General features: G+C 36.3%; 1 protein-coding gene across 1 annotated transcript in view; it reads left to right on the forward strand.

The window, feature by feature from the left end:
• The window catches only part of DOCK4 (dedicator of cytokinesis 4), a 223293-nt gene that overhangs the window by 163894 nt on the left and 42242 nt on the right, over window positions 1-17157 (forward strand). The window contains exons 27-30 of the mRNA XM_059471869.1: window positions 5463-5557; window positions 13034-13109; window positions 14658-14758; window positions 15375-15433. Coding sequence (XP_059327852.1) covers window positions 5463-5557; window positions 13034-13109; window positions 14658-14758; window positions 15375-15433 — 331 coding nt within the window. The remainder of the gene's footprint in view (window positions 1-5462; window positions 5558-13033; window positions 13110-14657; window positions 14759-15374; window positions 15434-17157) is intronic.

Genomic DNA, 17157 nt, shown 5'->3' on the forward strand with positions numbered 1-17157 from the left:
ATTTATGCACATTATTTAGCCAGTAATCATGTCCTAATGTGATAATATATTTTAGGTGTCACTCCTTAATTACCATTTGATATACTCGAGTGCTGCCAGAAAGGGGAGTCTTGTCATGGTGCAATTTCAGATTTACTTAAATTCCTGATAGCTGCTTAGAGCTGAAGAGAGCATATCATTTATGAGTGCCTTTTCTTTGAGTGAGGTGGTCATATAGAGCTTGGCAGATAGAAAATGCTGCTAAGAGGTTATAAGAAATCAAGAGCACTACCTAGGAGGTGTATGGGGTGAATTATTGTTATATAAGCAATACAGCATCTATTTTCACCTAGCATAGTTGCTATCCTTAGGCAATTTTTAGTAAATATTATGAAACCTAGGCATTTTTAGTTGAAATATTTTACCTTTTGTGTGAGTTCTGAACCTCTAGGTATTCCTAGAGGTTTCAGGCTTTATTTCTGTTTGATATATCTGTGAAATACAGTGTTGAGTTTATTCAGACTTTTCTTCCTTCTAGAATTTTTCATAAAAATCTTTGGAATTAATGCTTGAATGGTGTTTGATTTGACACATTGAAATTCCCCCCACGCACATACTCTGCTATTACACAGAGACATATGGAAAGCAGCTGTAGCTGGTGCCATCAGCTATCACAACAGAGGTCTTAAGAACTCAAGTCCAGAATTTCTTATTTCCATTCAGATCTCATCGAATCAGCATCAGCTCAACCTGTGATTCAGTGGTAGGAGTCTGATCATCATCATTGCAGCATTCCTTCTCTTCTGCATCTTAAATAATATATTGTTTTTTCCCCTCACTTGGAAATATCAAATATCACTGAGAGCAAGAGGGAAAGATGAGAGTTAGTGTGCGAGACCACCACTGCTGTTAATCATGAGGTGATTATGTATGACTGGGCTATCAAAACCATCTTGCTACTTCCCTTTTTACTTTTCAGCTTTGATTGCTAAGTGTGGAATTTTCTTTGCTTTGAGATATCTTAGGAAACTATATCAGTATGGATAAATGAAAATTCAAAAGCTGTTAATATCAGAGATAAGGCATTTTTTTTCCCTGAGATGCTTTAGAAGCTAAAATGGTAGCCTCAGTTAATCTAGTGGCTAGTTGGGATTTAAGCTTCAGTGATAACTACCATCAGCTAGCTGGATTTCTGACTACTCATTTTGTCCCTAGTCAGTAGTATCAAAGTGAGCTGGGTCTTCCTGAAGCCACATTATGAGTTACAGATCTGATAGGATATGTCCAAGGGAAACCTTATCTTATTTACAAGGGAGTATAACCTAGGCTTTTGAATTACTTTGTGCTCTGCTTTTTGGCTTTAGCTACCTCTGGTTATAATAACCATCTATACTAAAGAATTGGACACTGGTACCACATGGCATTTCATCTTTCTTCCAGACTAATTCTCAGGGTGACCATGTCAGTACTTGCATGAATGTATGTTTGCACAGCATTTGTGATACTGTTGATAAAAATACCCCCAGCAAATGACTTCTCCAAACAAATACTCACTCATGAAGGTACTTGCAAAGAAGGAAAGAAAGTTTTGCAGTTCTCTTTTGTTGTTTAGCAGTGTATATCAAACTTACTAAAGGCTGTTTCCATCTTGCTAAACAAAGAGAAGCAAAATGGAGAGTTTAAAGGAATGACACGTACACATATTTATATGACATGCATCTGAGTGATGCCTTAAATGAGCAGTTGCTTATACAAATATTCTCTTTTTTTCTTGTAAATATATTTATCTAAAGTAATTGACATGGTGACTGGTTTTATGAGCTTCTTAAGAGAGTTTTTTTCCAGTAAAAGCAGAAGATAGGGAAAATATTATATTTGAAAAGATGCAAATAAAGTATAAAAGAACTGACAGGGGTTTCATGACTGAGTGGTAGAACCAGATGCTATACTTCACTCTCTTTTTTGAAACCCTGACTTTAACAAGACAGCAATTTTAAATGCTTCCCTTTATCTTTCAATATTATTTTAAAGTTATGATCTTTTTTCTTACCACAAAATGCTTTCTACTCCTAGTATATATATTTTACAGTAATTTATAGAACCAGAGGCAACCTTCTAGGCAGATTATTTGCTGCTGTGGAAAATCTCAAATATAATTTATGACATAAGGTAACAGTGGAAGCTATGAATAGCAAGAGATCAGAGGGAAAGTGAATGTAAAAACTTATGTTAGCACAATGCAGCTTTGACCAAAGCATGGTGGCATTGATCAATATGTTTGGGGTTTTTAATTAATAGATTAGAAGAAGACAAAACAAGTAAGCACCTACCAGAAGGCCTAGTTTTTATTCATTGGCAGTGTACCGACATAGTGTGACAGAATAGAGATTTGATGAAGGAAAAGATAATATTTGATAGGGATGGGTGTAAATCTTACTAGTTCTGTCATCCCTGTCTTCCAGCTCCAGGGCCTGAGCAGGGTAAGGTGGGTGCCATCCCCTAACACCAAGTGGATTTATTCCCCTGCTCTCTAATGGCCCCTGGGACACAGGCTGTGTGAGATCCCTGGGCATGGGGAGTGTCTCTGGTGGAGAAGCACAGTTCCAGCCACCATCCTTCCCCTGCTCTGCAGGGACATCCACTCACATGTGGGACTTCTGAAAGGATGAGTTTTGGGGCAGAGAGGTGGGTCTAAAGCCACTCATTTAGGTGGCTTCTGATGTAGATTAAGAAAGCAATGAAGCAGAGAAGATCTTGAAAAGGAACTGGCCAAGGGATGGATGAGTTGCCCAGGACCAGCCAGCTCACTGTGGAACCACCCTCTTTCTTACTGGCTTTTGGCACTCAGGACGCTCTACAAAGCCTTGATATCATGTAGCCCGGTAATCCTACAGCATGAACCAAAGCAGTGGAACATGATGCAATTAGCTTCAAAGTGGACTCTTGACCCAAATGAAAATGCTTTATAGGTGTACCCCAAGAGATCAATGAAGCCTCAGAGCTGGATGCAGCACTCCAGGTGGGTCTCACCAGAGTGGAGAAGGGGCAGAATCCCCTCCCTTGCCCAGCTGGCCACGCTCTCTTGGTGCAGCCCAGGCTGCAATTGGCTTTCTGGGCTGGGAGGGCACTTTGCCTGCTCAGTGCAGCCTCTCATGCACCCCAAGTCCTTCTTGGCAGGGCTGCTCTGCATCTGTTCATCCCCCAGCCTGTGGTGATACAGGGGTTGCCCTGACCAAGCTGCAGCACCTTGCCCTTGGTCCTGTTAAAACTCATGGCATTCCCATGGGCCCACTTCTTGAGCTTGTCCAGGTCCCTCTGGATGACATCCCATCCTTCAGGTGTGAAGTTGTTTAAATGGCAGGAATTAGTAGTAAACCTTATAGTTTATTACCAATTTAGTACTACTAATAAGATAATATATAGTATTATCTTACAAATAGAACTCGACCTTATGAACGCTAAGTAGAAATATTAAGAGATGGTATTTAGAGTATGTAAAAGACAAAATTACTTCCTTTGTGTCTTTTAAGATAGAAGACATATGAGACATTAATTCTATCTGTACTCAACCAACCAAATGTTAGCTGACTTAAACTGCCGGCAGAAATGTTTTTTAAATGTTAAAATCTGTTACTAAATCTATGTTTTGCAGCTAATATTGCTACATTGATGACACAATTTTCTATTTTTTCAGTGAAAATTAGAAATAATTAGCCTGGTATTAATGATTCAAAATGTAATGCCAGTGTCTACATTTACTTTGTTTTTAAAGTTTGCTTGGAATAAAAGATGTATTCTGATTCTAGCCTAGTTACCCAAAGGATTGAAGTTCATATGATCTTTCTAACTGTTATTCTTAATGACTTTTCAACAAGCTATCTCAAAGGTGCTATGTTTCCACCTCACACAGACCTTGGGTTTTAAATCTTCACACCACTGCATGGTTTTATGGTTTCCCAATAACATCCATTTGGCCTCTTCAGTTCAGCAGTCCATTGGTGAGATCCCTAATGGCAGAAACATGTATTGTGCCTGGACAGGAGATAAAAAGGGAATATGAAAGAATCTGGGATGTTATTGGGAGATGATATGCAGCAATGTTCAAGCTATTGCCTCATTGTTGGGATTATGGCACAGAGCTGTGGGATTACTCACAGGGGAGGGAGGTAACCTCTGCAAAATAAAAAGGCACTTAAATACAAAGTGCAAACCTATAAAAAAATGGCCTGGCATAGCTGTGTTGTTTGTAGAGGTAGGTACTTGTTTATCTGTAAAGCTGGTCACCTGCCTTCAAACAGTACGTTATCTGCAGTGAGTATTATTTATACTCCTTAATACAGATAATTTTTTGGCATTTTGCTCAGAAAACAGGTTGTCTCTTTTATGTAATCTTCTGTGGTGGGTGGGTGTGGGGATCTCATCTGCCTTACCCAGTGCCTGTGTTCATCCCCCTTTACAGTGATTCTCTAATGAAAGGCATCTGTTGTGCAGTGCCTGTCATCTACACTTTGGTAAATGCACTCCAGAATATATTTTGGTGTTCAAAATTATTTGTATCTTCATCTCATCTGTGTTTTGAGGTAACTCTCTACAAATGATGTGGGCAGAATGAATACCAAACATTTCAAGGTCAGGTACTGCACTGGTTCTGTTAGATGTGTTTATATCACTTGCCTCATGCTCTTCATGTTGTCAACAGCTCGATTTTCATACTAAAAGAATACTGCCAGTACCATACATAATCAAGATGGTTCCTTGTTGTTAGTTTTATTTGTGAAAAGAAAAACTGAATAAACCCATGTGCTGAGAGGAATAGTTTAGTTACTTATTAGTGAGTTACATGACAAAGGAAATGATAATGTTAAAAGCTTTCAGGCAGTGCTTTCTCCATTCAAAGTAGCTCACAGGTGTTGATTGTTTTATTTAAATCCAGCAAATGAAGCAGAAAGGTTAAGTGACCTGCACACAGCCAGCCAGCTGCACTACCACTTATGGGGCCTGGGCATCTCGACTGGAGTCACTGGTCTTTGTCAAGTCAATGACAAAATTGTCCTTACACTCTCTCTGCTGCTTTTAGAATGAATCTTGAAAGTGATGAAAACCTGGCATGATTAAGGAGATATTCTGAACTCTCTGGTGTTTGTAAAGTGCTTTTTTGATTTGCAAATTGTTCTCAACATCGCATTTGTGGAAGTGTATGGGTGGAAACCAAATGCATCTTTGACATTTCTTTTATGCATTGCTGTCAATCAAATGGAACATTATATTATTTTCATCACTTTAAGAAGAAAGGATTAAATCACTATTTGAAAATTCTTGGGAAGTAATAAAAAAAAGGCTTTCAGAGGTTTATCTATGGTGAAAATAAGTGGAATTCTGCTATTTCTATAATGATTTTTTTTCTCTCTGATTAAAATACTTTTAAAGCTCACTGCTCTTTTTAAAGCAGCAAAGACATATGACTACTTCTTTTCCTTCCAAAGGATTTCCTGCTGCAGATTTTCACAGTGTTTCGGATACTAATACGACCAGAGATGTTTCCAAAAGACTGGACAGTCATGCGTTTGGTTGCAAACAAGTAAGGCATTTTTAATGTTACTAAAAAGTATGAATAGTATTCCCAGATCATGATAAAAATAAAGTTATATGGTGTTTGTAATAAAAATTTAATGTGTTTTTAAATGCTGGCTGCAATTTTTCTTCTTTTAATTTAAGATTTCAAATCTCTGCACTTCTTTTATACCACAAATTTATGATATAATCTATACCTCTTTCTGTTCTGAATTTTAGTAAGCACATATAACTGGAAAGTCAGAAACACTTTTACAGAATAAAGCTGCAAAGCATCAACAGCTTTGTTTTCCAAGTAACAAATGACAAGTCTCTAAGGAACTTCTTTTCAAATCTGCTTCTTGAAACTCTGAGTTGGTAAAGATCTGTTTGCTCTCAAGAAGAAATTATTAACTGTAATATTGTTAAAGATGCTTTTGCATGTTTTTTCATTTAGTATTTGTCAGAAAAATCACAAATCAGGAAATGCGGTACAGCACAAGGCAACAGTCATGTAAGGCTCTAAGCACTGCTGAGTGAGATTTTCAGAGGAATCCTGCCCATCAGCCATTCTTTCTCTGCTCAGGCCTTATTTTTAAAGAAACGAGTTCCCAGCATTTTTAAGAAGTAACTACAACAGGTCTGAAACAATATATTAAGTTTTATTTAATGTCTATTACCACCTATCCTTTTTTTGCAGTCTTAGCTTTAGATCAGATAACCCAGCTGAGCAGTCAGCACAGTTATGCAAAGAGTGTCAGCAGAGGAAGGATGCTGTGTTGGGAGACCTAGGAATCCAGAATGAAGGATCATTAAACTTTCGTGACACATATTGCAATGCCTGATTAAAATTCAGTTTTAGTCTGCATTGTGCCTGCTAGCTTCAAGGCCAATTTAAATTTGTGGTGCTATACATACTACTAGTAGCAATATAATTGATACAATTAAATTTAACAACACTTGGGTTTATGATCTTTATTTGTTATGTGTGTGTATGGGTATTTAAGCATAACAGTACTCATTCAAACTTTGTCATGACTTGAAACAATTTTTTGTTAATTTTTATTACCTCAGTGCTGCTAATCTTTTAAAGTTTGAATTCCAGAAAAAAAAAGTTATTAATTAAAGAATGGATATGATCGTTTGTTTCTGTGTATGATATTAAATAAGGTATGACTGATACCAGTCTACATTTAGTAATTATGTTTAAGAAATAAACAGTGAAACACAAGAAAGAAGGAAGGAAAAAAAAAGATAGGAACTTTCAGACAAAATGAATAATCTTAGAAATTTTTATGTATTCCAGTAACAGCTGGCTTGGCAGATGGCTTTGCAACAGCTGACATGTACAGAACTAAGGTTTAGGAATGACCTTGGCATGAGCTACATAGCTGGTGATACTCAGATGATACCAAGTTCTGCAAAAGGAGCACTTTTCTTTTCCAGTGTTTCAGTAACCATAACACATCTCCCTTTATTAATGCATGTCATGTTGTTTCTGAGCATCTAGGAGTCTCTGCCCAGTTCTGTCAGGCCAAGAAGATAGGCAGAAGCTGACAGTAACTGCTGGTGGGAATTGGCCACGAGGAGCTCATCAGACCAGCTAACTGATCCTGATAACACAATTCCATAAGCACTTCTGCCCACTATAGCAAGTGGGCTATGAGCACATCTTTACCAATTCAGCTTTGAATAATTGCTTGGCTAGGAATTTGTTCCTATGTGGAGGAAGAGCTAGTTTGCTGTGAAAAAGAGGGTTGACCAGGTGTATTTAAATGTGTGGTGAAGGCTGAAGCCTCGTTATTCCTATGTTCCTATTCTGCTCCTTTTTGAGGCAGCAGAAAGGAAAATCTGCTTCTGTTCTCTCGTCAGCTGCAGAGAGTTTTTCCAGAGCTGTTTCTGAATGGGAGCTTCTTCCTTTACCTCGTGTTCCTCACTGCAATGGCAGTGACTGCCTTCCTTCAGCTTCCTCAAAGTGTTCAAAAGCACAGAGTAGTAGCTTTGCTAGAATTGTTCCAGCCCAAAACATTTAAGTGCAAAGGAAATAGCCTAAAGGCAGGATGTGAAATCAGGCACTGCTTGCCCCACGGAGAGAAGTGAGCTGCTCTGCCTGAGCATAGGAAGAGCATGGCTTTGAAGAATGCATGGGTTGAGATGCAGAGGAAGGCTAGTTTGGGGAGGTTTAGTCTGATTGTGGCTATTATTAGTCCTAGTTGGCTTGAAGTAGACTTCATCAGCCAGAGCACTTCCAGGGATCTGAGACTCTTCAGGACTGAAAGCAGAACTTCTTGAACTCTCTGCTCCATTCATGTCTAAAAGAAAAAGCTAGAAGTTCTAGCCCATCTTTTTAAGAGCAGAATTGAGTGATCCAATAACAGTCTAGGTCTTTTCAAACTTCTGCTTCCCAGGAATAAAGCAGGTGCTGTATTTCCTATATCCCATGGCTGCCTTCTATCTGTCTGGCCTCTCACTCACTGTAGCTCACCTGAAGGCAGTGTGTGTGTGGTCACATCACCCATCACTGCCATCACATCAACAGCTGCACTGCTTTCCTCCCTGTCCCTAGAGTGATATACGAATTCACACTGTCTGATATTTACAGGAAGAAAGATTTAGCCTGTCTGAGCCTAGGGAAGAAATAAGTCTTAGCAAGGCTATAATCAAGGAGTAAGCTTTTCCTGAGAGAGAAATTACTTTTTTTTTTTCTCTTATGTATGCAGAACTAGATTTACATGAAATATTTTTAAGTCTTAAAATGCCATAATTTGTACACTATACAGTATTTACATATAAAAATCTCACTGCCCCCTGGTTCCTAAGGGCTTTTCTTCTTTCTAGTTGCAATATTTTCAGTAATTATGTAGCATCTGATACTTGGATGCTGTCTGGGAAATTTTTAAAAAACCCACCAAAACCAGAAGATACTATGAGCTCAAGAAGTCAAATCTGTAACTGTTCAGAAATTAAGATGTTTCAAGATGACACATACATGATCTATAGTTCTGGATGTTCTGATGCCCAATGTGTGAAAGTATTAATGGCTAGCATTATAAACTGCCAATTGACTTCTAAAATTTGGGAAATAAAGTAACATTTAAAAAGGCAAATTTAGCACTAAAGCAGAGAAATACATTTTTGAGTTGTATTTTGTAATGGAAAGAGAACATGCAAAAACATCCTTAGCTCCTAACAGTTGAGCAAAGAGAAAGAAATAACTGTTAAAAGTTTCATAACTGTGTAATATCTGAGATAATCAGCCCACATGCAGGAAAGCAAAATAATTACTTATGGTCATTTAATATTTCTAACATGAATGTTACTACTAAGTGAAAAATATGACTTTATGTTTACGATTAAAATGATGATTTTAATTTCTTTCTAAGTTCTAGAAGTAGACTTTCTACATCAGCTAGGTAGTATCTAGCTTCTATTTGTAACTGCAGAGGAGCACCACATAATATAGGAAGACGTCAGAATCAGTTGCCTAGTGCCAGAGAGAAATACCAAATTTTATAGCAAAATATGCCTGACTAAAAATGAAACTTCTGGAGAAGATCTTCACAGTTTCACCTGGAAATCTCTGTGTAATGGTCACTGGCTTCAGTTACCTTAAAGTTAGGAGAAGAATGACCTGTCTAATCCTAATGCCTGGCTTCTTTTGAGAGCAGTTAACACACACAGCTGAGCTTTTCAGATATGTTGTATTATTAACAGCTGAGGAGGGACTTGGAGAGCAAAGGAGCTTCAACTACTTGCTGAGCAAATCTTTGGTATTCAGAATATACTATGCCTATGTATCATAGGCAAATGCACAAAGAACTATTTTTCTGCTTCTTGGTATACAAGAGGCTTTAATTTTCAAGATCTCTGTGTAATTACTTAATTATTATTACTTAATTACTTAAATTATTATTACTTAATTACTTAAAAATGTATAGCCTATCAGCGTTCTGCGTAATGGTAGAGATGCTAGGTCATCGAATCCTCAATTTGAATATTATAAGCATGCAAATAGATGTACAGATAGTATTACTTATAGTAAAATAATTTATCTGTAAAGTAAGGTTTACATGATATGTTGCTTACACTGAAATTTCAAATCTATCTACTGACAGTTGGGCATAAGTACTTTAAGCAGAGGATCCTTTTGGTTATAAAAATCAGTAATGGCTAAAATACATTGTTATTATTATTATTATTATTATTATTATTATTATTATTATTATTATTATTATTATTATTATTATTATTATTATTATTATTATAAAAGTAACTCAAATGGAATACACAGTAAGGGAAGGTATCAAATCAGCATTAGTGTCATCATAATGGCTGCTCTAAAGAATCCTGTTAGCTCCCATGGTGTGGGAGTCTGAGACTCCTACAATGAACAAAAATTCTTGCTTTTATGTAATACATAGTGTTGCTAACAAATTTTTGCTTTTATGTAATGCAAAATGTTGCTAGCAACTGAACCTGGCATTCTGTCCTTCACAAAAAAACATATATGCATAGGCATGCATATATAAATAAGCTCATAAACCTATAACAATAGATAAATACACATTTATGTGATTCAAGATTTATTTCATTTCTTTATGAAATATGAAAGAAATTTCTGTTTGAATACCTTTGTGTTTGGGATTATTTCACTCTGATAGAAAAGAATGGAATGAGAAGCTAATGCTACACATTTGTCCTATATCACCATGGAAAAGGAAATTTTCATTTTCTGCCACTGGCTGCCCAGGCAAAAGCCAAGTTGCCAGAGCATAGCCCAGGCAGTAAGCAGTTGTTGAACTTCTGGGTTTTTCAAAGAGCTTATTGCAGAAAGGTTTGCCCTGAAAATTTGATGGAAAAGCCATTCCATCAACAATGGCCTTACCAGACATTGGGTTAGCATCCTGTGTATGAGTCCAGAATAACTTAGTCGCTAAAAGTAGAGGGTTTTCTCCTGTAAAACAGGTATTCTGAACAAATATGTGGCAGGTGGTAAGAGGAAGAAAAGCAAGTTTTGTCACAAGCTCAGTAGTTTATAGTTTGATACTCAGATGGATTTCAAATGAATGTTGTTGTTGTTTGGCAATCACTGGCCGGGAATCAACTTGGAATGTGAGTACTGTACCGAACCAGGCAGCTGTCCTCTGGCTGCTGCCTCTGCTTTGTGCATTTCTGCTTTTTTTGTCTATGAGCATCCCTAGCGCTAGCTTGCTTTCTGTTCTACCTGATTTTAGACTGCTGTAGATTCAGAATAACAGATGGTAGGTCGAAAACAATGTCTTCAACCTTGTGTGTTGCATCTGGTGTTTTGAGGTTTTTTTAATCTACAACGTATCCCCTCATGTTAGACATCCACATTTTATCAACTAATCCATACCATAACTTTGACTTACCAAATAAATGAAACCTGAGCTAAGTTCCCTGCAGGAAGAAATACTTGCATTGCAATTATTCTGTTATCTCAGGAACATTCTTCAAAAAATATTCTGAAAGCTGCATTTGTCTACTTTATTCACTTCATAAGACTCGAAGCAGATCTTTCTCTTCAATTTCACCTGCCATGGAAGGAATGTAGCAAGAAAGGAATTGTCTCAGACATAAATAGAACTATGTCATGTAAACTTGGCAGTATGGTTATGGATCTTGTGGAATTTTCTCTTGAGCACTGTTTTCAGGGATTTATTACTTTGGACTTAGATGGAAATTTCATATAGCAAAAATTCAGATGAACTGACTTTTTCTACCAGAATGTCGTCCTGAAATATACCAACTATTTCCATTCTGTGAAGCATATGGACCTTGAATTAAATCATGCACAACAACAAGAATGACAGGGCTCTGTTCTTATCCATGCCTCCATTATTAACTTTGCTTATACTGCATTTTACTAACATTTCACTTTGTGTTCCATGCTGCAAGAGCAAGTGCTGTACACAGGCTGTAACTCTCCATTGGTGAAAAAGTGGGGCTAACTTACTGATGAATGCTAAGCATGGAACACTACTTGGATAGAAAAGTTACAGAGTAATCCTTGAGAAAATAATATCTATGAAAATACACTTGAGCAGTGGAATAGGAATAAATAAAACTTGAGACTCAAGACCTGTTCTAAAAACAGTCTCAGAACTGGCTGGTGCAGGTGTTCAGGCATATCAAATGCAAAGGTAAAGTTTGGCAGGGACAGTAATTTTAAAAATAGGAGGATGGAAGTAAACATTTAAACTACTAATATGTGAAATTACAGATAGCCAGTTTTTATTTATAAATGCGAAAACTGTCCAAAGTTCTAGAAGAAAAATATAGTCTATATTCTAGGTGGATTGGCTTACATTTAATTCTCCAGTGTTGTAAAATGAAAAATATTGTAACCTTGAAATATATATACTGCTGTTGTTATTTTTAAGTCTTTTTGTCTTGAAAGCATTGCAAAAAAATAGTAGAACAGATTAAGTCCAAAATATAGAAATGGAAACACATTTTAGCATTGTAACAACATGCTGGTCAAGATCTCTGTTCAAAGAAGAACTAAATGTATTAATAATAGACAGATGGTAATTAAATGAAATGTGTAGATATAACCCTTTTTCTCAGAAGATCTTTAAACAGTTGATTGTTGTAAAATACATAACAGCAAAAATATTGTCTCTCTGTGTTTATCTTTTTTTCTCTCCATAAGTATTCACTTCTGACTATTTTCAAAAGTAATGTAATGCTTTACATGGATTTCTAGCTTGACTAAATATGTTGGAAGACAAGAGGTTAGCTTAAAGTTTGAACCACTGAATTAGGTGTATTTAAATAATCTCAAAGAATGTTCTGTTTCCGTAGATTACCAAAGTTGGTTGCTACAATAAAGAAAGCCATCATTGATCTCTGGTGACAACCACTGTGAGAGGATCTTGGTCATATATATTTATTTAAGATAATCATAATTCATGCAGGTGTAAATGTAGGGTAATATATGACTTTTTGCAACATACATTTACAGCATAGAGATCTTTAGAAGCAGATCCTTCTCTCAGAGCTCACACAGTTCTGCATTTATCTGTTGTCATTAAAGACACTTTTTGTCCATAAGGGTGTCAGTGTTGAATATTAGCATTTACTAAATATTTTATATTTATAATCTGTATGCACACATTTTCAATACCAAGAAAGCTGAAAACAAATTGTACAACTGTGGGTATTAATACTATTAAGGTGTATAATAAATCTGAAATCATAATTATTTTCAGAACAAAGTTTATGATCAGTCTTGATAAATTATGTTCTATATAGAATGTCTGGTTTTGGTGCACCTTCTTTCAGCGCTCATTATCTTAATGAGCATGTTTTCTGTTAATAGATGTTGTTAGGTATTTATATGATATGTTGAAAATGTATTATTTAATGCCACCAGACACGCTACATCTATTTCTTCACTGGAAAATTGTCCTGCTTTGAGCATTAAATATGAATTTCCATATAATGAAAATTCCTGTATTTTTCATTCTTTTCTTCCCAGCGTGATCATTACTACAGTCCTGTACCTTTCAGATGCACTTCGTAAAAACTTCTTGAATGAAAACTTTGATTACAAGGTAAACAATAGATGCAATAGCTGCTATATCATCCTGGGGCTTGGTGGTTATTACACTTAGCTCCAGCGTCTAAATAGCTAGAATATGTACAAAATCAGCAATTTCAACTGCTCAGGGATGTTTTTTCCTAAATACAGGACTATCTTATAAATGAGTGCTGCGAGGTTTTTTTTTTAATTTCATCTAATTTTTCATTTTGTTATTTGAGCCTCTTTGTTAGACTGCTTACTTAGGATTTTTGTGTAGCAATTTTTTGGTTCTTAAAAACTAATGAAGTTATTTAGCTGGGTTTTTGAGTTATTGCAGAGGGGAAAGTATTTCAGATTTTTAATCAATGCAGATTATATAAAATGCAGATTTATATTTTTGTAGTTTCTCTCAGACCAATTAACATGCTGCATAATTAAAATTAGAAAATTATGACACTTCACAGTGAATGTAGTTAAAGATGTTAGTGCATACCTCATACAGTGAGATACTGCATTTATAATAAATTGTGAATTACAGATTATGCTTTTAGGATTCAGATGAGAAGATCTAGGAATGTGTCTGGAAAGACACATTTCCATGGGAACAAACCTGAATGAATATTCTGCCCAACCAAGAGATGTTAGTCCAACTGCTGCATCATGAAAAGTGCAAAATGTCCTTCCTAGAGAAGACCCTGAGCTCCTGTTGACTTCCAGCAGGGTTGTGGATGCTTCTCTGAAAATCCAGACTCCTGTTAGATAGATAGGCGGAAATGCAGATTTATCTGCTTAACTGAACATGAGGAAGCCTATTCTTTATGAATTTATGTAAATTCAGAGCTAAAACTGCTGAAAGAATTTCCTTTAGACAAGGCCTCTATATTGCTTAGACTTGATTAGCAATGTTATTTGCTGTCCTGCTGAACTGCAGGGCCTGGAATAGGGCTCCCTTTACACTTCCAGTCATGGAGCATCTATAATTGGGTCATAGTAATTAGTATTTCATTTTATCTTTAATTTTATCGCTAAGTTTTCTAAGTAGAATATTCAACATCTATTTCATAAAGCATGAGCACAAAAAAATCTGTATATTTGCAACATCTTAAGAAAACTTGGCTTTAGTTTTGTCCAGTGAAGCTTGCAGCAAGTGAGACTTGCAAATAGTATTATAAAATCTGATGGACAGAGAATGTCAGTCCTGTTATGTGATAACTTCTGAGGTGTCAGAATTTTTTGGGTTTTGGACTTATGGACATAACTCTTATAGTTTTATATTTGAATAAAACCAACAGAAACTTTCAAAAGTAAGGCTTCTTGATTTGGAGGGATGAAAAAGTCCAATCTGTAACTTTGAAACTTTTGCATTTTGAGATGTAGAATATGTAAAAGATGCATTTCTGCTGAACATCTTGGGGCTGGTGAAAAGTATATTTCGAGTCAAAGAAATTTAGTCTAAAGCAGGTGGACTAATTTAGCAGTTGAAACTGAAACAAGGGCTGTGATTGGAAATTTTGCTTCTTGGGTGATCATAGATCGTACTGAGAAAATGAAATGACCACATGCCATGTGCTTATTGTAGATATGGGATTCCTACTTTTTCCTTGCTGTCATTTTTATAAACCAGTTATGTCTGCAACTGGAGATGTTCACACCTTCCAAGAAGAAAAAGGTTTTAGAAAAGTAAGTATTGCTATCAGCTTGTAGAAAACTGTAATAGATTTAAAATTTCTCAAAATGCAAGACATTGGAGGTTGCAAAAGGACCCACCAAAAGAAAAACGTAATGGTATGTCCACTGACTAGAACAAGAGTTGGTTCTGGCCCTTTGTACAGGTCTTTGAGCCAGTAACCTTCATAAGTGCCTAAACTGGGAGTTTCAGACACTGGGAGGAAAAGAGCCACTCATTGCCAGTGAAAGCATTAGTCACTCAGACTTGTTCAGGTGCTTCTGCCATGCTATTGTATGTATGAGTTAATTGTATGTCTTGAAGCTACAGCAAAACCATTTGCTCTCAGAGAGAGAACTGGAGCATGTTGTGGCAAAAATAGGTTTTGCTTTGCAGCTGTGTTACTGATGTGTAGCATTTTGACAATATTTCAAATAAACCTGGGTTCAAAAATCCAGTTTTAACGGGGTACAATCAAAAGAGCAAAACACTTGGGAGAAGGCAGCAAAGGATTTTTTTTTGGAGATGACAAATGAGACATTTCATTTATTAATGTCACAGAATGGCATATAAACTTGATTTTCTTAAATTATCTTTTGCTTTCTTGCTTTATTTTTTAATACACTGCAGATATGGTGACATGCGGGTAACAATGGGATGTGAAATCTTCAGTATGTGGCAAAATTTAGGTAAGTGATTAAATACATCATCAGTAACTCTTAAAATGAAAACAAATTATTAGTTCTTTGCCTATTATTTTTACTTCCCAGTGATAGATGAGTTGTTGATAATTACATTCAAGACATGAAGTCTTGATTCAAGTTTAGCAAAACGTTTGCCATTTATAATTCCCTTCTTTATAGCTAAACTCAGCTTTCTGTGCCTTGATACTGTAGCTGACCCATCCTCTTTTCTTCCCTGACAACTGAGAAAATACCATCAGAGAAAATTGAGAAAGAAAGTACTACTCTTTTTGGGAAGAATTATTATGCCTTGAAATATACTTAGGTTCTTATTTTTAGTCCTGTTGTCAAATTGTTGTTTAAGGACAAGACATGTCTTAATTCTGAAGGTCTCCTGAGATCCTGGATTTGCATCAAGTCTTCTCTGAAGTCTTAGTTGCACTAAAATATAAAGGCATAAACAAGTCAGTGACTAATGTATAAATGAGAATTTGGACAACATGGGAGAAATGCCTGCTTGAATATAAACTTAGGAACACATTTATATTTTTAGGCAATAATTGTACAAACTGTTTGAAATTATGAGTGTCAGAGAAATGCAGTTGAACATTGTTTGGGAAAAAAATATTTTACTTATTTACAATATTTAGTATTGCTGACTTGCTGAGACATCCCTCTATATTACATGGATACGTGGTGGGTATTTCAGAACTGGTGTATCAAGGATATTTTCCCAAGGATATTCTCCTGCTCATACATCTTAGTGTGCATCACCTCCCCACTCATATTGTTCTCTGCTCAATAGAAGCTTGGGATGCAGGCAAATGACGCCTTTCAGTAGGGGTGAGTTTTGTGGAGCTCATCTCCACAAAACTCACCCCTGTAATAAGGAACTCATCTGGTAATATGTCCAACTAAATGCTAGGATATTTATTTCAATTGGTGTTGTGCTGGTCAATATTTTACAGTTCTTGTAGCAGTAAGAGTCATGGTAACCAAAGCCTTGATCCTTGTACAGTCACCTTGCTTTCATAGGGATAAGCATCCTAGGATGTTTCCAGAAAAGGGAGTTGTTGTTTTCCTTTGCGCAAACTCAAACACTGAACACACAGCAACCAGGGGTAAATGCCCACTGGAATATCCAGAGGTAGGCTGGATGTAAATGAATTCCTAGCTTGGAAAAATCAATGCATCCTGATTCATAATCTCTTAATTTTGAGGATGTCAGAAGTCTCACTTGTGGAAAACTGAAACTGAATGGTCAGTGTTTACTGTATGCCATTTCTGCCATTTCTAGCTTTTCTGGCAAGAACTTAATTTTCCTTTAAGTGGAATGTGGTAAGATTTAGAACTGGTTTTAAAGCAAGTTGTTTTGAGAACAGCTGTGTCATATTTTTATTCTCCTGCTATTGAAACACATATTTCCATTTCTATACTTGCAAAACTAAAGATGGGTAAAAAACAAAGTACTTACCTCTTTCTGATGAGCACAGAATACCAGACAGTTAACCATTTTGTAAACACAAGGATGTAGAGATTAGAAACCAAATTATTCTCGTGAAATATAATATTTATAATATTATAATAATATAATAATATTTAGGAGGGACGTTGAGTTGCTTAAGCGTGTCCAGAGGAGAGCAACGAGGCTGGTAAGGGGCTTGGAGCACAAGCCATATGAAGAGCGACTGAGGGAGCTGGGGTTGTTCAGCCTGGAGAAAAGGAGACTC

The sequence above is a fragment of the Ammospiza nelsoni genome, chromosome 5 (assembly GCF_027579445.1).
Source record: "Ammospiza nelsoni isolate bAmmNel1 chromosome 5, bAmmNel1.pri, whole genome shotgun sequence".
NCBI lineage: Eukaryota > Metazoa > Chordata > Aves > Passeriformes > Passerellidae > Ammospiza > Ammospiza nelsoni.